Genomic DNA, 21396 nt, shown 5'->3' on the forward strand with positions numbered 1-21396 from the left:
TGGGCTGCTTCTGAGGCTATAATGCACGTGGAATGGCGTATCTCATGACAAGTGCGACGTGGCTGCCACCCATCATCATCATTAGTCTCGTGGCTTAAAGAAGGGGAAGGGCCACGTCTGGCCTGAATGTGGCCCGCCCTGTGGCTTTGGGGTGGGGGGTGGGGTGGGAGGTGTGAGCTCTGAGCTTCCTTTAGGGGAATGTCCCCGAGGAGGGGGCACCTCCACAGGGGCGGGGACAAGGGAGTGAGATGCCATCGTAAATCCTTGCCACGCCCCTCCATGGTGGGAGCCGAGATGTTCTGCAGTGAATTGTCTTTGGCCATTGGTGACCCACAGAGAGGGCAACTTCAGAGGGTGCAGCTTACTGTTTGCTTCCCCTTGGCCAGGAGACCCGGCTCTGGGCAGCCTGCATGAAGCAGACCTCTTTCCTTCCTTCTCCCTCTGTCTGTCTGTCTGCTTTTCTCTGCCTTTGCTTCTGTCTCTCTTCTCCACCCCTCGTCACCACCTTCCTTATTCCCTCTCCTTCCCCTCCCCCTTTGCTCTTCTCTGTTGGGGGTCTGCACAAAGGGTTGGGGCAGAGGTCAGGCTGGGGGGGTGAGCAGGGCCGGGGAAAGCACGGCCACCCCCATCCCCTGCCTGGGGCCTCGGTCACCCCAGGGGGCACAAAGGAAGCCATTTCCATAGTGGGTTTCAGGACCCCATTGTTTCCTCTGCAGGTGGGGCGGCCACCAGCCTGGAGGAGGATAAAGGGATGAGCCCGGAGGCCAGAGGAGCAAGTGGGGGCGGAATATTTAGCCCTTCCTGGGAGCTCTTCCCACTGGAGACTCCAGGGGACGGCTGATGGGAATGGGACAAGTGACAGGTGTCAGAGAGGGGATTGGAATCCCTGGGGGCCCGCCCCTGTGTCACACAGATGTCACAGAGTCCTTACAGGCAGAGGCTGAGGGGGTGGTGTGCAGGCTGCCGGGCTGGGCAGAGGCAGGCTGGAAGCCTCCCCGCAGGCCCCTGGCTGGGCACTGGTGCTCGGCGCACCGTGTCTGGGCTGTGCCAGGAAGCTGGCCGAGCCCCTGAGCCCATGGTCCGTCCTCTCTCTTGGTCCGGATTGTGGTCAGGCTCGGCCCCAGCAGAACCTCAGCAACCACTGACCTAGAGCAAGTAAGGCTCCCCAGCCCAGGGGTGGGGGTTGGGCAGCACCCACAGCAGTCCCCTAGATTTCCTCTATACCTTGTATTAGTCTGCCGGGGTGACCGTGCGGCTGAGGCAACAGAAATTGACTTTCTCACTGTTCCGGAGGCTGGACGTCCAAGATCAGGGTGCCCGCATGGCTGGGTTCTGGTGAGGACCCTCTTCCTGGCTTGCAGACTGCTGCATCCCTGGGTCCCCATGTGGGCAAGGAGAGAGCTCTCTGGCATCTCTTCTGCTAAGGGCCCTGATCCCACCATGGGAATTGTGGTGGGAAACCATGCAGTCCTTAGCAAGTCATAATAGACAACCTTAAACCATATAGTTTTCTACTTAAGGGCATGGATTATGAGTATTTCATGATTCTCTCCCCACCCCGATTAAAGTGTCCCTCCAGGCGAATTGAGAGCGTGGGGCTCAGTCTTCTCAATGAAATGAAGCCAAATGGGCTACATGATCTATTTGGTCCCTCCCAGTTGGTGAGGAAGCCAACTGAAGTCTTAGGGTCTGGTGGTCCCCGAGCTTGGGGGGTTGCCTTGGGGGATTTAGACCACAAAGGGTGCTGAGGCCCAGGGGAGGGAAAGGGAGGGGGAGAATGGACTCGTATATGATCTGCCCACTAACTGGGCATCCTCCCTACTGTGGACATAGACTTCAGGGTTGGAGGGAGCAACGTGGCCTTGAGGCGGGGATGCTACCAGCTGCCTCCTCCTACATCTGGGGTGATGCTCAGACAACCAACCCCTCCTCCTGCGGAGTACAACTCTGTTCTCTGCTGCTTTGTTCCTTTGCTCCTAAAGCTTTGGGTCCCTGCTGTGCCCCAAGGCGTGGCCACAGAGATGGGGGACCTTGTGTCTTTGCCCTCCAGGGTAGAGCGTGAATTCAGTAAGAGCCACCCGCACTGGAGTGGTCAGCTTCTCCCTAGGGAAGATGGTGCCAAGTGTCATTTGCCCCGTTTTGTGATCTCTGCTCAATAGTAAAGGGCTCTGTAGGATTGAGAAAAGGAGAAAGTTGTTTTGTTTGCAGAGATTAGAAATGGACTGGGGTCCAGGCTGGATTAGGCTTTCCACCCATTGCCTTCCCCTGTCCCCTTCCGTACCCAGCAAGTGGGATGCACCCTTGGTTTCCTGGCCAAGCATTCCTTCTGCCCCACGAGGCCACCTCCTTCGGTGTCAGGGTTGGGAAGTTGTACTTCAGCGTCTTTAGCAGATGGAGAAAGCTCTGACAAGATGGTCATCTTTTTAGGCTCCATAGTGCAGGAATGTCCTGGCTCTGGACTTCATCCCTGCCCTTTTTCCTCTTTGTGGCAAAGGTACTGCTGTAGATGGGAGAAGACGTGGAATGCCAGCCATTCTTTCGGGTTATCAGGGGCCCCAAGACAGAGATTCTTGTGCAGATGATTTATTGAGGGAGAAACCAGTAAGGGAGCGAGGGAAGGACAGGGCAGCAGAAGAAGCTAGGAAAACATGTGGGTTCGGGAGAAGTCTGGCCTCAATCTGATCCCGCGGAGAGCTCTGAAGAGTGAATCCCACCACAGTTATCCTGCCTAAAGGTCAAAGGGCTGGACAGTTACACCTGCCCGGGTAGCCTGGCCGAAGGCTATAGACTGCCCCCTCCTCCGTGGTGGTGGTGGTGGGGCGGGGGCAGCGGTGTATGCAACTTCCCAGATATTTGCAAGCAGGGCAGTGTCCATCAGCCAAAGGCAAGCCTTCAGAGAAGGTGCAAGTGGGAGCCATTAGCTGCCAGCACCTGGAGCTGGAGGTGGGTGCACTGGCCCTCTAAGGGGGCTCTGGGCAGGGCACCAACTACATCTGCTATACTGGGTACATTATTCGAGGGGGGCAACAAGTTTTATTGGGATTTGGGGACCATCTATGGGTCTCTGTCTTGTCTACTCCAACCTCCCTACACTGTAAAGAGACCTGGTGGTTATTCTCTGGGGCCCTGTGTCCCCCCTCTGATATCCAGCCAGTCAGTAATGACTATTGGTTAGGGCAGGCTATGGCTACAACAAGAGGTCCTAGCAGTCCAACGCAGGTGTTTCTGGTTGGGCGGCTCCGTTCCAAGCAGGGAGTCGGGCCCAGGCTCCTTCCATCATGTGGCTCTGCCATCCCCTAGGGCCTATGCGTCATCATTGGTTTGGCAGGCGAGAACTGAGGGCGGTAGTGGGAGACATGTCCGGGCATCACTTCCACCCGTGTCCCATTGGCCAGAACTTAGTCACATGATTATACCTGACTGCAAGGGGTGCCGGGTAATGTAGTCTGTAAGCCTAGTAGAGCCTTCTCCGGGTATCACTTCTACCTGTGTCCCATTGGCCAGAACGCAGTCACATGACCACACCTGACTGCAAGGGGTGCTGGGCAATGTAGTCTGTAAGCCTGGGGGGTGGGGCTTGTCTGGGCAGCACTTCTACCCGTGTCCCACTGGCCAGAACGCAGTCACGTGGACACACCTGACTGCAAGGGGTGTTGGGTAATGTAGTCCGTAAGCGCAGGACGTGCCTGAACCGGGCACACTCTTTCGCCAAAGACCTTTGTTCGCTCTGCTGACTTAAGGGGCATCTGTGGCCACCTCTGTGATCGTGGTGCCCCAGTTATTGGCACTGGAAAGAGATGGTAAACTGTGAGGGCCTTCTCTCTGTGTAGGAAGGACGAGGGACGTGCATCCTGCCCGACAGCTGCCAGGGTTTGGGGTATAGCTCCCTACCCCGCCCCCCACCCCCCCGGGAAAGTAAGCAAAGGCGACACCGGGTTCCAAGGCATGACCTCATTGGCCGTGGCTTAACCAGCTGGGCTAACCCGCCAACCAACCAGCCGGCAGACGCTACGGGGCTACAGGCATGCCTCTTTCATGACCTTCCCGGGGAGCCCCAGCTTAGCCTCCCTCCCTCTTGCTCCCCTGAATCACCCTGCAGTGTAGACAGCAACTCCGGGCTGTGTCCACCATTGGCTCTGGCTGGACAAGTGTATCCAGAGCCAACTGGATCCCCATCGGGACAGCTTTGTTTTCCCTGCCGAACACAAAATCCCCTGTTCACTGAGAGAGCCGACAAGGGGACTCCGTGGGGCTGGCCCTGTGGGAGCAGATTCCAGTGAATACAGCGCCCGAATGGCTTCAGCTTATTAAAGGCGAATACACAGGATAACTCTGCCCTCCAAGTGGGAGCCAGAATGGAGAGCACAGAGCTGTTGGAGCGGATTAGCAGCCGCAGAGTGACGCGGGCAGGTGCAGCCTTTTCTGCAATTTGGAAGGGTTTATGAAATTCGGATCCTGTGCTCTATGAATCCTTCCCTTGGCCTCTTCTGGGCTGCAGGCTGAAAATGGGGATTTCTTGTACAGCCAGGCTCGGTGATGGTTTGGAGGACTACCCACCCCTCCATTCCCAGCATTCCGTGGGAATTCCAGTCCGAGGATGTGTGCACTTGTCTGTTTATTCATTCGGTCTTCATTCATTCATCCCCTGCACGTTTACTGAGGGATTGCTAGGGCCTGTGCTGGGTTTACAGAGATGAGGGAACACGGAGTCCTGAGTTCTGGGGACTGTGGTTCACTGTGCGGGAAAGACGCATAGATGATTCTGAATCAGACCATTACCTGGTACAGTAGAGCTAAGTGTTCACGTGTCAGCAGCTACCCATGTGGCCTTCCACGGGCCTTCCAAGGTCAGGCTTCCCAGAGAGCCTCCTGGGTCTGTTCCTCCTTTATCCAAACCCTCAGGTCCAAGGTGGCTCGTCACCCCTGCAGATGAGCTTCTCTTCCCTAATGGCAAACAAGGAGAACCAGTGGCATAGCTAGAAAGTTGGGGTCCTCGAGCGAAACCCCTAGAAAGTTCATCTAATGTGGCACAGTTTACATCTTAAAACAGTTCAGGGGGCTGTATTTCTCCGGCTCTGAGGCAGATTCGGTCTCCATGTCTTTCCCTCGTAGAGATGGGACCCCCACCATCTGCCCTAGCCGGAGACCCCTCATTTAGCTAGGCAGCTCATCTTTCTGCAGCAGGGTGACCTCCTTGTCTGTCCTCTTCAGCGGGTTTTCAGGGCTCATCTCTGGTGCAAGAGTTTTGTTCAAGGTTTTGGTGAGCGTGTTATAGTGGGGAGGGGGAATGAAGGGGGTGGTAGGGACCGCAGGCCTACCATAAAGCCTGCTCTCCTAAGGGCAGAGGCACATGCAATGAAATCAACAGGCTCTGAATTACTGTCGGGGGTGGGTGGGTTGCTGTGGCCGGAACTGGTGCTTGTGGATGCCCGGTATGGAGCTAAATGGTGTGTCCCACACATATGCCCCCACCCCGGGGGGTCAGAACCTGTTAGTCGTTTTGCACCTGAATTGTCCCGGCAGCTCTCCGGGAGGCCTGTGCGTGAACTTCTGGTGCAGCACTTGGCAGGTCTGCAGGATGCCCAGCCAGGCCTCAGCTCCTGAGGCATGTTGTCCTCTCTGTGGTTCCCTCTCGTTTGTGGGTGGCAGCGGGGGGTGAGGGGGTAGTCAGGACGCCCTCCAGGACTGGGGGACGGATGCGGAGCACCAGTTGGAAATCCTGTGTCTGGGGAGTTCCTGGAGACCGAAGAGGTGGTTGGTTACAAAATGAAAGACCGGTATAAAAGATGACCTTGGCCATCTCGTGAAAGCCTGGACGTGTCCAGGTGGGGAGGGCAGGGCAGGGATGAAGTCCAGGGTGTCCACTGGCCTCTTGGTGACCTCCAGCCTCGAGGCCCTGCAGTGGCTCAGGGAAGAGTGGCTGTGCCTCCACCAGGAATGTGAAGACTTCTAGAACCTTCTACGTGGCGGGGTGGGGGTGGGGGGGATTTGCGTCTGTAGTTACATGGAGCCTGTCGAGAATTCTTTACTTCCCCAAAGCAGACACAGTACCTTCGTTCTCCCCGTGGTTTCGTCTGGACAGGGCGGATTTCAGTGTTTGCCAGGGTTCCTGCGCCGCTGGGGAATGAGAAACCCCCCTCCCCCCGTAAATACGGTTTGCAGACACCTGAGGCATTAATTCACTGAAATGCCATGTACCTTTTTTTCTTTTTAATCATTTTGGATGGAAATCTTTCTCAGATGCCTCGCCAACTTTCCTGCTCACGGAGCAGTGCCCATTGAACACGATCCCGCCTTTCAGGATGACGCATTGGTTGCAAGACGGGCTGGTGCTGGGGTGCTCTCGTCATCCCGAAGCTGTCCAGCTGTGGTAGGACCGCTTGCCTCTGTTTGCAACGGGCCTCGGACGTGCCACATCTGCTTTTCTTGGTTTCCTTCTTCCGCCAGTGGGTCAATCTCCAGAGGGTCCCCCCTACCCTTTAAATCTATCCGTCCTTCCATACCGTGTTCTGGGGTCCCACTAACAGCATCCATTCCTAGTTTCTGTAAGGGAAGGATACCTAAGCTATGAACGAAGACCCAGAGGGATTTCCTTTGCGATGGCGGTTGGGCTGCTTGGACCTGCTCCTTCCTGGTTCTCCCCTGTCCCCATCCCCGAGACAGACAGGTGGCCTCAGCTTCAGCAGGACATTGTAGTCACGAAGTATCTCCACACGCTGCAGAGATGCCTGTGAAGTGAGGAGACAGGATTAGTCCCTTTGGCTCTCACTTCAGAGAACAGAGGAACAGAGAGGTTAAGGAGAGGGACCAGCATGGTGGGGCTTCTGAAAGCCGTGGTTTTGGAGTTTGGGGGAACCAGGGAGGCTTGGAAGGGAGGGACGCTTTCTTTGAAGGTCTTGCGGGCTGATCTGTTGCTTAAATGGGTGGTGGGCATGTGCTGGGCTGGTGCAGAGAGGGGAGCTAAGGCCACCTGGAGGAGTTACAGAAACAGGTGAGGCTCAGCTCACGGAAGTCCTGTGTAACCCTAGGATCTGTGGTGAAGCAGATTCGGGCCCGGGGTGGCAGCAGGGAGGGGCCAGGGAGGGCAGGCCGACCTTCGAGAACCCTTCCAGCTCTGAGAAGCTGGACTCCCTGGCCGGTGTCCAGTGTATCAGTCAGAATAAACCACGGATGGCAAGAATGTGTCGGCTTTGCCCCGGAGTACCCAGAGCACGTCGATGAGTTCTGAGGTTGATTAGTGATGTCTGCCATGAGCTCGGCCGGGGAAGCTGTTGGCCGGTGTGCTGCCTGTTTGCTTTTCCTGCCCCAGCCTTGCTCTTAATCCCTGTCTCCTCTGAAAGTCCTTGTTTTTTTGTTTTTTCTTTTTTTCCTGGAGATAAGTTGCTAATGACCAAGCCCTACAACCAGGAGCCCCGAGTTTCATACCTGCTTTCCTCTCTTTTCTGTCTCCTGTGCGCTGCCTGGGGTCTTGTTTGACACTTAGGGCCAGAAGCTCATCTGCCGTTTCAATGGGGAGCTTCTCCTGAAACACTTGCAGGCGGAGGAGACTAGTCCCTGGATGTGGCAGCTTCTTGAGCGCCTCACAAGGGCTGTGGGGCAGCTGGTGTTAGCAAAGGTGACGTGTCCCCACCGGCCGGGGACCTGGGACACTGAACGTTCGGGGCCTCGGTCTTCTCATGTTTGTAACAGAAACAGCAGTGCTGACCCTCGCACCCGGTCTCCTTAGAGGTGGTTACGCAGCTCAAAGGAGGTTGTGGGTGGAAAGCGCTGGGGGCGGGCTGCCCAGGTGTAGACTCAGCACTGGGCAGGTGTTCAGGCTGGAGATGGGCTGAGCCCCAGCTGCATCACGTGGACGGGACAGGATCTGCCGGCAGGGAACGGGGTGACCCCAAGCCTTGTGGGGCTGGTGGCAGAGCCCAGTCTGGGGCCATCTTTGCGGTAGAATTAATCCTCTCAGCGTGGTTCACATCAGCTGGGGAGGACTGGGGGTGGGTGGCTGGGGATCAAGAGAAAATTCTGGATGTCCAGGAGCTGGTTCAGCCTGCCGAGCTGTCCTGCCTCCAGTCGGGAGGGCTTTTTGCAGCCCCAGAGGCTCTGGGCAAGAGGCTTTAATCTAATTACATGCTTTATTTGAGCCAATTTGTTTTCCAATCCATCTTGTTCAGCAAGAAGAAAGAGCATGCTGGGGACTCATGGCACCCTCTTGTTCCAAGTGGAGAAGAGGAGATGCTCTCCTGCTCACGTGGCCAGCGCAGCCCCTGACCTCTCCCAGCCTGGCCACCCCACCCCCAAAACCAGGCTGGAGGCCGCCCTGCCCCCTCTCGCCCAGAGAGGGGCCGGGGCTGGTGACCACAGTCATCAGCTGAGGGAGGGAAAGGCTGCTTGCTGCTCCCCTTTCCTGGGAGGCCAGTGTCCCTATGACTTGCATCAGGCCGACGGAAACGGGACAGGCTTCCAGGGCAGGTGGAGCAGGAGGGTGGGGGAGGTGCTCATTCCCATGGGATCAGCCCGGCCCACAGCCTTCCCAGCTTCTGCTGGACGAGCTGCCCTCAGCATCCCAGGCCCAGTATTTTAAACCTGCAAATATATTTTCATAACGAGGCAGCGGATTTAGAATCTGTGTTATTAAAGTCCAAACCAAACACCAAAGCCCTTGCACCCTCCCTGGAGAGGGAAGATTTATGGCCCGGCTTTTGTGTTTCCCAGCGTTTTCCAGAACTGTCTTTCTCCACCCTCCCTTCAGAGTCCTGCTTCGGGCCTTTGCTTGCCTGCCTTTTATGCAAACTCCCGTGTTTCGGGGTGGGGTCCCTTGAGGGGACTGGTGTCTTCCGCCTTTGGACAGGGGAGCACGGTGATGGCAGCTGAGCGCCCCCCTTTTTACTCAGCTCATTCAACAAATGTTTATCGAGGGCTTACACGTGTCCCGGGCCCTGGGGAGAGAGCAGCGACCAAGGCCGTGGCCCCCATGCTCGGGGAGGGAAGCAGAAGGTAAACCAAACTGAATATGTGCTATGTGGCAAGTGCTGGGAAGGAACCAGATCCCCTAAAGATGGGTTTGCTTTTCCGAACAGCCAAAAGTCAGTCAGTCCATATTTGAGTAAGAATTGTAAAAAAAAAAGTATATATATATATATATATTTTTTTTTTAATCAGGTGTGCCCAGCAATCCAGTGAGAAATCTCTGATTCAGAGAGGTGCAGTAACGTGCCCAGAGACACACAGCTTGAATGTCCCAGGGTCAGCATTCCCAGTTCCTCGACAGCCTACCTGCTAATGTCCACCCCCCCCCCGCCCTGCCCCCGGGATCCTGCAGCCCTGAAGTTCATGGGTATTCTGAGATAGACCATTCCCGCTGGATCACATCCCGGGGTGCAGGTGGAGATGGGCACTCCAAAGAGAACAGGCCGAGGAGCCCCGCAGGAGAGCCCGCCGGGGCCGGAGCTCGAGGATGTCACTTTTCAGCCACCAGCCGCAAATCCCAACATAGGCAGCAGGGCCTCCTGATTCGGGGGGGCCACTCAAGCCCTCTCCAGCCCAGCTCATGCCCTCTTTCTTGTCACAGAGCTTAGCCGGCTTCACGGACGCCCAAGCCTAAACCCACGCTTTCTCGTGGGTGTCACCGAATAATCGCAAAGGTTGCTGACTGCGTCCCTCATTTGGGGAGCCCGTATCTGTGGGTTCGCTTGGCCAGGCAGGCTTGGTACGTCACAGGGGCGACTGCTTTTGGCTTATTTTATACCGCGATGTCTGGTGGGTTCAGCGAGCATTCAGGGGTGACCCGCGCCGCGCCAGGTGCTGGGACCAAGGTCCAGTGCTCCGCTGGGAGAGGGGTGCAGCCAGGCTGTTCTGGAACGTCGGATGGGCGGCTCTGGGTCCAGAAAGGATGGTGATCTTGGAGGCAGATGAGGCTCCTGCTGGGGGCCCAGACTCCTCCACACCAGCTGCTTCTTGGTTTGGGTCAGTTTTGTAGTCTCAGCTGAGGACCAGGGTCCGGCCCCAGCTTTCCCGCTGCTTGTCATTCACCTCGTTTAGCTGGGGACCCGCTGAGGGTGCTCTGAGTGCGGGTTGGCAGGCGAGAGGTCATGTCCTCGAGAGGCCGTCTCTGTGTGACATACCTGGTCTCTGTCACCACACCATCGTTACTCCCTCCTAAATCCTGCACGTGGGCAGGACGGTTATTGTCATCACCATGACCCCGTTTTGCTGATGGGGAAACTGAGGCTCGGAGTGGTTAAGGGCCCCAGATCATTGGGCTGGTGATGTGACCCCTTTTGATCAGAAACAGCTGCTTCCCCCGGAGCCCCTCCTAGGTGACTTCCAGTGACACCGTCGGGGCCAGAAGCAGGTACGTGGCCAGGGTGGGCCACAAGGGAGTGTTGGAGAGTATTTAAATTGGAAACATTGGGGTTTGCTGTCTGGGAAGAAAGGAGGGTGGATGCTGGGGAGGCAGTAGCAGATCTGTCAGACCCAGGTCTGATGGTTGAGCCGTCACAAGCGGGTGGCTCTGTGGGAGGAAGTATGGGAAAGGAGCGCCCTGGGTGGGCTTTGTGCAGTGCGCCTGCCGCCCGCCCCTGCAGGTGCAGCAAGGAGACTACCCAGGAAGCCCTGGGTGCCCGTGGCCGTAGTTGGGGAAGGGGCAGAAAGGCAGGGCAGGGTTCCCCTTGGAGCAAGGGGTGGGGGCTGGAGCACCAGCCTCGGCTCTAACCCGCTGAGCCCTGGGCCCCCAGCTTGATGCAGGAAGAGGATCCGGCGCTTGGTTCCTGCCATTAGAAAGCACGCGGGTCCATACTTCCTCACTGGAATACGTAGCTGCACTCTGAGAAGGAATGAGGCTCCTGGGGCCGAACGACAAGGCAGGTTTCTGAGAGCTTGGGAGCTGGCTCTTTTTAAGGATAGCACAGAGTGGAGGTCGTGTTCCTGTGGCCTCAGGTGTGAGGTGGGAGGGTGAACGCCTCCCTCCTCACGCACAACCAGAGACCCTGCACCCCGCAGCACCGAGCAACCAAGGCCGGGCTAGAACCTTCTAGTGGCTTTGCATTCCATTTAAAATAGAATCCAAACCATACCTGGCCCCACATGGCCCATCAGACTGTGTGAGTCGCCTCTCTGCCCCCTTTCTTCATTCACTCTGTGCAAGGCACCCCAGCCTTCATTCAGTTGCTGGGAGGTGCCGGGCATGATCCTGCCTCAGGGCCTTTGCACAGGCTGTCCTCCCTGCTTGGAACCCTCTTCCTTCAGATCTTCTTGCTCTGCCCCCTTCACACTGTGTAGGTCTCCGTGTTGTGTTACCTGCTCAGGGAAGATCCTTGGCCACTCTAGCTAGAGGAGCACCCTCACTCCCAACCACCATATGCACACTTGGCTGACAACTCACTTTGGGTTTGTCCCTTGATACTCATATGTACGGAATTGCAAGAGAATGGAAGTTTGCACGTGCGCGCGCACACACACACTCACCATCTCTTGGGGGGATAGAGCACTTCCCAGTGGCAGGGGCCCCATGGATTACGAATACAAGTGTCACCTGGTTGACGACAGATATCAGCTTTTTATAGGATCCCCCATAAAGAAGTGGTCCCCATCCTCACTGAGGAGAGACCTGGCTTCAGAATAGTCTTAGGGTTTTTTTTTTCTTTTGAATACAAGAATTATATAGTTGTTATAGTCAAATGAAAAATATAGAGAAGCCAAAGCAAGAGCATAAAAACCAACCATGGCCCCACCAACCCACATTTCGGTGATAACATACTCTTCTAGAATAAAATCCAAACCCCTGCCAAGGTTGACCAGCCCACAGGGACCCCTGGTCTCTGGCTGCCACCCCCTTCATTCGCTTCCTCCCTCCTGCCTGGCCCTTTGCTGCTCTGTGTGCTTCACGGAGCTAAGTCCTTGTCATCCTTGATGTCACCTCCCTCAGACTGGCCTTCATAAATCCATCCCCATGCCTGTTCTCCACCAGCGCACTCTGCTCATCGTCTCCCCTTTATGAGTGTCGCTCTTGGGTGAGCGTGATCACACCCATGTTATTGACCTGTCCCTTCCTGCTGCAAAGCCCCCATGACTGTTCCTGAGTACACCCAGCACCTCCCAGCCCTGGCCATGCGGAACTCATTTAGCCAGCTTTGTAAGGGGGTGAATGGATGATAACTTCGTAGACGTGGGGGTGCTGCACCAAAGGGTGTGCATCTTTCCACGGTTTTGACATTTCGATACCAGTTGCATTCAGAGAAGAGGAATTTGCACCCCTACCTCGTTGAGTGTGCGTGTGTTTGCCTTTGCCTGTTTGCGAGCCACAAGTCCTGTATTCCCATTGATTTAAGCTGCATTCCCTTCATTACTTGAGATTGGCCATTTTACATCTCCTTGTCCCTCTTTTCCCCCCTCCTGTGAATTGCCTGTTCTTCTCCTTTGAATTTTAAGTTGCTTGTCTTATTGATTCAGAAGAGTTCTTTATATATGAAAGACCCCAATCCTTTGCTATCTGTGTTGCAAATGCTTTTGGCTTTTTTCTAGTCATTTGCTCACAAGGTTGCATGCCTAGCTCCTCTGGCTGTCCATTGCTGGGGGCTGCCTCATTTCGCAGGGGGGGTCCTTGGCTTTTCTGCCCCAGAGCCCCAAGTCAGAAGGGCATTATGTTGTAGGAGGCAAGTAGGGCTTAGAGGTGTTGGAGTGGACGGGCAAGACCAGTGTGGGCTTAGAGAGATGTCTGGGTGCTCAAGAGCTGCCTGTGAGCCCAGCCTGGCTCTCCCGGAGAGGTGGCTGAACCCTGGGTACAGTGCTTGTGGGTGCAGATTCTAAAAATGTGGTCTTACCGGGGGAAGAGCGTTAAGTCACCTGCAGCCTCGGACAGAGAGGCGAGAGTTGGCTTCATGAGGAGTGCCTCTTCCATCCTCACCATGCCTTCCCTACAATGGCCTAATTTACGAAACCCACGGACACCTGCCATGTGCAAATGGGACTCTGGCCTGAGGGCTTCCAGGTGGCTCTGTGGCTCCAGGTCAGATGAAGCCAAAACACACTTCCTCTGGGCAGACTGGCCTCACCTGCCTTTTGTCACCTGCTGGTGGGCAGAGTGGCCCTGTCGAAATGGATGGAGCCAGCAGGGGGTCCCTCCTAGCCCCACCCCCCTGAGCTCTTCCACCCTGGCCAGGGGGCGACCAGGAACCCCTCCCTCCCCTGCACCCAGCTGGTGGAATCTGCCAACTCACCCACCTTTCAGGCCTCAGCCTTGGGATGGACCTCGGGGGCTGGTGTCCCTTGCTCATCCCCCCCACGGCCCCACCTTCCCGAGCCTGACAGCCCAAAAGCAGAGACGCAGGGGTGCTGCTCAGAGTGAGACCTTGGCCAGCTCCCCGCCCTGCTCCGAGGGAGGCACCAGATGCAGCGCCCTTGGCTCCGACCGGGGGACACTGGGCCCCGCCTGCCATATGTTCCGAGATGAGCTTCGATCCGGCAAGCAGGCCTGCCCAGCAGGATTTTTGGCACCTGGGACACAGGAGGCAGACCAGAGGGATGAGCTACCCAAGGTGGTGGGAGAGGAGGAGGCGGCTCGGCCGCTGGGATTGGGCCTGTATGGCCCCCTCTTGGCTCTTGGCTGTGGCTTGGTCAGGGGAGCAGGTGGGGGGAATAAAAGGGAGGTCGGCTGCTCCCAGGAGGAGCCAGGATGCCAGCCAGCCAGGATGGGCCTGCTGTGAGTCGCAGATGGCAGCCTCCAGGTCTCCACAGCTCTCCCGGGTCCCCGTGTCCCTCCCTGGCAGCTCCCTGTCTTTTTGGGGAGGAGGATGGGAGTGGCGGGGGACCCGGGTATTTCACTGTATTTACCTGTACTGTCAGTTCGAGCCCCAGAGGGTCCCCTGAGAGAGTGGGGGCCGCCGAGCATCCTGCTCACCCCTCACTCGGTACTCCCGTGCAGGGGCAGACCGAGGCGCCAGGGCCCCGCCACTGGTCCGGGGAGGCTGGGACCCCGCTGGGCAGAAAACATCGGGCCCAACTGGTGAATGAGATCAGTCGGCTGGTCTGCAGGGTCTGTGTGTGGATAAGCTCATGCTGGCTTTTATATCAGGGTTGAATCATAGGATGCTGCCCCCCCCCCCCTTTTTAAGTTGCAAAACGATCGATTTTAGGTATTTGCACGTGGTCCAATTTCCACCTTTTCCTGTTTCTGCCCAGATCAAGTAGCATTGGATCCAGAGATTGCTGAAGATTCTTTGTCTCTTCTTTAGTTTGACTTGGTCATTTACGTTTTCCTAAAAAGTCATGCAGTTCATTCCGTGTCCAAGATTTCAGCCTAAAGCTGAATACTGTAGCAGCCTTATAATTTATAATTTATAATTATAATTTTGACTCTTAAAATAGTCCCTTCCTCATTACTTCCTAACGCGCGGGTCTGATTTCTCTCTCGTATTCATAATTAGACATGACAGTGTTTTGTCTGGTTTTTGTTGTTGTTTGGTTGTTTTTGGTGTGTGTGTGTGTGTTTGTGTGTTTTAAGTTTATTGGTTTGGGGACTTTCCTGAGAATCCGTTTTTGGGGGTGTTTACAACGTGTGAGTTTTTTCTGATGTTCCATGCTGTTACTTTCTACTTCTGCTGCCAGTCTCTCTCTGACTTTCTTTCTAACTTTTAGAGTTGAGTACATATATTTTTCATTCTTTTCTGTTTAACAGCAAATCCTATTTATTACATTGCGGTCAGGAAATGTGGCCTGTCTGCTTCCAGCTCCTTTGGAATTAATTTAGCATCGTTTTACTGCTCAGGTTACTATCTGTTCCTTTTTGTGTTCCTAACACTTTTGTTCTTAATATATTTCAATAAGATGTTATTCCACACAAAACATTCTCTCTTTTTTTATTATGAGGCAAACTTCTTAGTTAGTGGGTGACGAACTTAGAACTTCTTTAAAGAAGCTTACAGCATCTTTCAAAGTTGTAAGTTTTAAAAACAAATTGCTTCATTTAGTGATGTCCCTCTGAAATGGTTATTTTAATATTTTTTAAATCCATTTTTCAGTAGAGGGGTTGACTCCGTTAAGAGGCATTGTTTTGTTTTTAGATAGTTGCTCTTCTGTAATCTTGATTGATCTCAGTTGCTTTTTATATATTCCACTTTTTCTATTTTTCTTTTTTTTTTAACATATTACCTATAATTAAAAAAAAATTTTTTTTAAGTAAGCTCTACACCCAACTTGGGGCTTAAACTCACAACCCTGAGATCAAGAGTCTCATGTTCTACCCACTGCACTAGCCAGGCACCCCCATATTACCGGTAATTTATTTCCCATTTTCTCTAGTGTTTTGTGGTTGCCTTTGGACTTTTCAAAAGCACTATTTGATCTAATGGCTCTTATTTGTCAGAGCCAAGCAAGGAGGAGCATGTCTTACATTCTACCTACTTAAGACTCATTCCACTGCTTAGTTTTTGTTAATATGATCTAGGTTTCAGACTACATTTTATAGTTATTTATACTTATATGTATTTATACTTAGATATACACGGATGTTTTCTTTCAAACATTTAAAAATTATTTTGATATTTGCCTTCAGTTTTAGAACCAAATATGAAATCTCCATGTTCACAGGTTTCTGAGCCCACGACCAATGCATTCGTAGTGTACGATCTCACCAAGACTGTCTCCTTCTTAAACTCTTACTTTTGATTCATGTCATGGTTGGTTGGAAAACATTCTCAAGTACCTCTCTCAAAAGGGATGCATGATGAGAATATTGTCTGTATCCTTGCACGCTGGAGAATGCCTTCTGCTCATTGTGGCCTGCATACATATGAGACAGTCTAGCTGGGTATAAAATTCCTCGATCACAGACTTTTCCCTCCTCAAGACCTACGGGCTGGCTTCTTTTTGTTGATTTCTAATCCATCTATAATTTTCCCTCATCCTGGTATTTCATATGTTGTGCAAAGATGTGTCTGGGTGTCAGTCTCTCTTCCTTGATGTTTTTCCAAAAAGTCAGTGAGCCTTCTCCTTGTGCCCGTGTTGATCTGCCTTCAGCTCAGGAGTCCGATCTTCGATCCTTGTTTCTATCCCACTGCCTTTGTTCCCCATCGTATGTCACCCTCCACGTTCTCTCTTATATCCTTACCATTCTCTCCTTCATGGTTTCCACGTCTTTATCCTTTTTCTCTAGAATTTGCGAGAGTTTCCCCAGTTTTTATTCTCTGTGTGTCTGAATCAGGTGTCTCCAGGATCGTTTCTCTTTGCTGCTTCCAGAGTAGGTTTTAACTGTGCTACTGAGTTTTTAGGTTTTGGTTTTGGTTTTTCCAGCTCTTCTTTCTTTCCCGTGTCACGTTCTTAGTGTTGTCATATGGCCTCTTCAGCTCAGGCTCGTCTTCCCTTCGGGCTTTCTTCTCCAATTTCACAGAGACCATGTCTTTTTAGATCTTTCTGAGTCTGCCATGCCACATTTGGTTACACGTTGTCCGTGGCTGGTGTCAAGTCCCAGCAACGGACTTTGAATACTTGTGATACAGACCGTATGGCCTGCAAAGCCTAAAATATTTACTGTTTGGCGTTTTGCAAAAAAATAAGTAAAAATTGCAGATCCCTCTACTAGCACAACAGCTGGATACCCATCTCAGCTGCAAGCTGGATGGCAGAGGAAGAGATGCAGCTCTGGCCCTACTCCCTGGCTCCTACCAGTGTTTCCCCTCGATTCACTTCTGCTCCATGGAGATGGTATCCTTCTATCTGCACCACCTGATTTCCTCATTCTCTGCACCAGTAATTTTGATAAAAATGCAAGTTGAAATATGCTGTCTGTCCTTCTGGGCCCTACCCTTCCTTAAGCTTCTCCTCCCTAGAGGAGGGCACCACCCCCAGTGCCCCTGCCTACTTCCTGCCCATTTGTTTTCTGGTTCTTGTCCCCGTGCCCTCTCTTTTTTCAAGATCTTCCTGTGCGTCGGACAAAAGGCCGTGTCTTGAGGTAAAACCTTGGACAGGTTTTGCTCATTCCAACACCATCTGCCTTTAATTAATAGAGATTGCTCCCAGATTCCAACATTGGGTCATCTATCAGTTTGGTTTTTGGCGTGAGTGTGAATTTTCATTTTTCTCATTGTCTTTACAGCTATTTTGGAACCAAACAAGGAGAGGCTCCATGGGTGGCTGCCAAGTAGATATGCCATTTTGAAGGAGTCAGAACTGCATGTAAAAGTTGGGGTTTGTCCATCTTGAGGCAGTCTCTGTGGCTGTGTGTGTATTTGATAAAAGAAGAAAAGGCAGGAACATTTTCCCTATCCAGGGACCACTTGTCCAGTGACCTCAGTTCTCTGGAATACACCCAAAACAAAGAGTCCACAAGCCGCCAGATAGCTGCCACAGTGTCCACGTTCTGGACGTTATTCACATTACCCAAAGGAGAGCATTTCTGTCTCCCTCATTGCAAGCCAATTTACCCGTGTTTTATGTACAGTTCTAACAGTCTCGGTCTTTGTTTCCCTAGCTCCACAACCAAATTGGAATCGGCAAATCTGAAGGGAGTAGGGAACATTTTACAATGAGCACACTGACCTAAGAAGTATTTCTGGGGCACCTGGGTGGCTCAGTCAGTTGAGTGGCTGTGTGCGGTTCAGGTCACCATCCCGGAGTCCTGGGATGGAGTCCCACGTCGGGCCCCCTGCTCAGCGGGGAGTCTGCTTCTCCCTCTCCCTCTGCCCCACCCCCCATTCATGCTCTCTCTCTCACTCTCTATCTCAAATAAATAAATAAATAAAATTCTTTTTTAAAATAGAAGTATTTCTGATGGACAGACAGGAAAGACATAGGACCTCCCCCCCGCCCCCTGCAACAACTATAAATGCTCAGAGGCTAGCGCCGTTTCCCAGAAGAGCAGGCAGCTTAGGGTTCTCTGTGTGAGCACCCTCCAGTGTGACTCCACAACCACCTTCTCTGAGCCTCTCCTCTGCCAGTCTTCATGCTCCGTGCACCCTGTCCCCACCTCCCATAGCTCCTGGTGCTTCGGACAGTGGCTCCCAGGACCCTGGCTGGCTGCACATCAGGCTCCCCTGGGGAATGTCAAGAATCAGGACATGCAGCCTGCCCCCTAAACCAGGGAAATCAGGTCTTGGGGACGGGACCCAGGCATCAGTGTTTTTTAAGGCTTCCAGCTAATTCCGTTATATGGCCCAGGCTGAGAAGCAGGGCTAGTACTAATATGTTCTCATTGGGCAGGGAATGGATGCCACACGTTCTAGGATGATTTCTGTCCCAGGTGGATACTTAGTTCTGGAAAGAACCACCGTAGATGTCACCAGGAGGGAAGGCAAGAAGTGAGAGCTCGAGGTGCCCTGGGAGGAGGTTGTCACTGGGCTCTGCCACCATGCCTTTGGCCCCACAGCGTGTGGCTTACATGCGGCAGGTGTTCGAGAACCTTCCTGAGCCCTAGCTTCCTGGCTTTCAGGCGGGACCAGCGGGGCCTCCCTCGCAGGGTTGCAGAGCCCACGGCTGCAAGGTGCTGTCCTCACCCCCACCCCCACGCTGTGTGCCTCAGGAGGAGGCAGGACGTAGGTGATTTCCTGCCGACCAGAATGCAGCCCCTGACGTGGGCCAACGACTTCTGACTTGGGTAAAAAAATAACAAGAAGGCGAGGAGCGAGGGGGTTCAAGGCTGTCCCAGGAATCACGTCACCCAGTGCCACTCGCATTCCAATTAGCTTCCCTAAGTGGCGAGAGCAAGGAGGGATCCCAGCCAGCTCGCTCGGGACCGCGGGACTTACGCACAACCTGGATTGGGCCGCGGTGGTGGCTTTGCTGTGCACGCCATCTGTCCCTGAGCTGGCCGACACGTGGCCCAGAGCAGCTCCTCCCCAGCGGGAGGCGCGGTGCGGTGGGCCTGATACTTGTGCCCCTGGTCTGTGCATTCGGGCCGCCATCTCCTCGCCTTGACTTTGGCCGCCCTAGAATGCAGGCCGCGGTCTCTGGACGGCCCTGGCCCTGCCTCCCGAGAGGTGCGCCCTCCCCCGGTCGCCAGCTAGCCAGCCAGCCACCTGGCAGAAGCCTCTAGCACGGTAGCCTCCCGGTGCCCCTGGCAGGGCGTCCTGGTGGGGGGTGGGGGGTCCCAGGGCTCAGACCACAGGGGAGCAGGAAGGGGAGCTGCTTTTTTCCCCCATTTCCTGAGACTGGTTCCCAACTGGGTGCCCCTCCCCTCCGCCCCACCCCCCCCAGACCTGAGAGCTGGCTCAGGAGAAGCAGGGGGCTGCCGGGCCCGTGGCCCCCAGGGCAGTGGGATGGAGCTGTTCAACTCTAACCGAGGCACCAGTCAGTGAATTCTGGGACCTGGAAGGAGGCAGCCACCTTCCATGGGGCCAGACGCTGACTCTGGGGGCGGGGGGGAATTGCTGGAACACGGGGTACTCTTCATGCCCCGCTCTGAGCTTCATGCCCTGCTCACATTTGAGGGGATCCACCAGTGTTTGCTGAGACGCAGCATGGCATAACCAAGAGCGCAGTAATCAGGCATCCCACGTCTGAGTTCAAAGCCCAGCCTGGGCACTAGCTGTCAGGGATGCCTTGGGCAGGGGGTCTCCGTGTTCTGATCTGCAGAACGAGACTACCACCCCCACATTAAATTGGGCAAGGGGTCTCCGTGTTCTGATCTGCAGAACCACCCCCACATCCAGGAACGGTGGTGAGACTTGAGCAAGGCCCGGCACGTCGGGCAGTGGTGTGGGGCAGGCCGGGGTGATTTCTTGGGCCTTGCTGCCGGGCTGGCCATCGTGCTAAGGGTGTCGGTCCCCCGCGGATCCAGCCGAGCAGTCCCAACCCCTTGTCAGAAGAGCGGGGAACACTGGCAGGGAGAGGGCCAGGCTGGGCCGAGGTGGGAGGCTTGTTCCGGTGGGTGGACATAGGCCACCCCCAGGAAAAGCAGGCCCGGTGGCTGGCAGGCCCTGGGGGGCCCTGTGCTTTCCGCCGCGCTCACACTCCGGCTTCGAGAAGCCCCCGACGGGCTCCCCGGCGGACACAGGCCCGGCAGCCCTGCCTCTCAGCAGTAGGGCCCATTAGAACTGAACAACTCTTCGCAGGGCATTCTATTTGCACACTCCAGTAGAGTGGACACCAAAGGGGTTTTCTAATGCTTCATGGGCTGCTAATTTCCTCCGTGACCTCTTTTGTTGGGGTCTGACCCCAGCCAGAAGCTCTGCGCCATGCAAGCCAGCGCCTGACACAGACCCAGGGCGCGGGGTGACAATGAGGCTTCTATCAGCTTTAATCAGGCTCCGGTTGGGTCTGAAGAACGGGGTGGGGGGAATTTGTGTGGCGTTCAGAAAGCCCTGGGTGGCACAATACCAGAGCCCCCAGCGTCCCTCATGGAGGCCAAGGGGGCTCCAGGCAGCGGCTGAAGGGTTGGTCGGGCCACGGGGCGGGGGGGGGGTGGGGTGGGGTCGGGCGGGGGCCCTTTGTCCCAAGCGCCTCTTCAGAAGGCCGGGCCTGCCCTGAATGGCCGCCCGCCCGGCCTGGCCCATGGGTATCACAGGCCCCTAGGTATCTGGGGAGGCGGCCTCCCCCTCGGCCCCCAGCCTATTCATCGCCAGCCTAATTAGGTTTTTTTGTCTGTGTTCTCCCTCCCCTGCAGACTGCGATTCCTACTGCAAGGCCTCCAAAGGGAAGCTGAAGATTAACATGAAAAAGTACTGCAGGAAGGACTATGGTGAGTGCCAGTCCCCTTGTCTGGCGGGGCCCGCGGGGGCCGCGTGACCAGCCAGGAGCCCGGCTCGGGGGGCAGGTGGCCCTGGCTGCTTGCTGGTCGTGGTGTCCCGGTGCCTGGACAGGGGCCTGGCTGGTGAGATCCCACGCCCAGGGAACTTGTTAGCTCTTCCTCCAAGGCCCTTGGAGGCAAGGGGCACGAGGGGCCTTCTGGGGGTGCGAGGGGCTGCAGGGGGGCACGAGGGCTGGGCTCTCTCTCCCTGGCAGGAGTTCCCCTGCGGCTGGGATTCCCAGCCTGGCCTCTGGCCTTCACTCTGCCCCGGGTGGGGGCCTGTGTGGCCTCAGACTAGTCGCTTCACCTCTCTGGTCTTCCGTGCCTTCATCCGTACGATGGGCTTTCAACCTGAGTCTCCCTCCATGGCTTAACGTGGGGTGGGGTCCTCCAGGCGACAGGAAAGGGGGTTTAAAAGCCTTCTGCTCCTTCCGGAGGTTGACTCTGCAAAGGCTGAGGTGGGCCAGGGAATCTGCATTTTAAATGGTTCGCTGAAGTTTGAACGCATCTTACAGGGGGGTCCCTGAGGGTGCTTTGCAGCCAGGAGCTGTGGGGCTGACAGCCCTGCTCCCTGAGCCGTCAGGCCTGGGGTGACCCAGCCCCTCGCTCACTACACACCAGTCCCCCTGCGCCCCCTCTCCGTCGCGCAGCCGTGCCCGCCTTCTGTACGCACTTGCTGGGAGCTTCCT

At 55.1% G+C, this 21396-nt stretch overlaps 1 protein-coding gene across 1 annotated transcript in view; it reads left to right on the top strand.

The window, feature by feature from the left end:
• The window catches only part of NTN1 (netrin 1), a 154913-nt gene that overhangs the window by 121240 nt on the left and 12277 nt on the right, over positions 1 to 21396 (top strand). The window contains exon 6 of the mRNA XM_034989591.1: positions 20585 to 20659. Coding sequence (XP_034845482.1) covers positions 20585 to 20659 — 75 coding nt within the window. The remainder of the gene's footprint in view (positions 1 to 20584; positions 20660 to 21396) is intronic.

The sequence above is a fragment of the Mirounga leonina genome, unplaced genomic scaffold (genome assembly GCF_011800145.1).
Source record: "Mirounga leonina isolate KUSES-001 unplaced genomic scaffold, KU_Mleo_1.0 Mir_488, whole genome shotgun sequence".
NCBI classification, from domain to species: Eukaryota; Metazoa; Chordata; class Mammalia; order Carnivora; family Phocidae; genus Mirounga; species Mirounga leonina.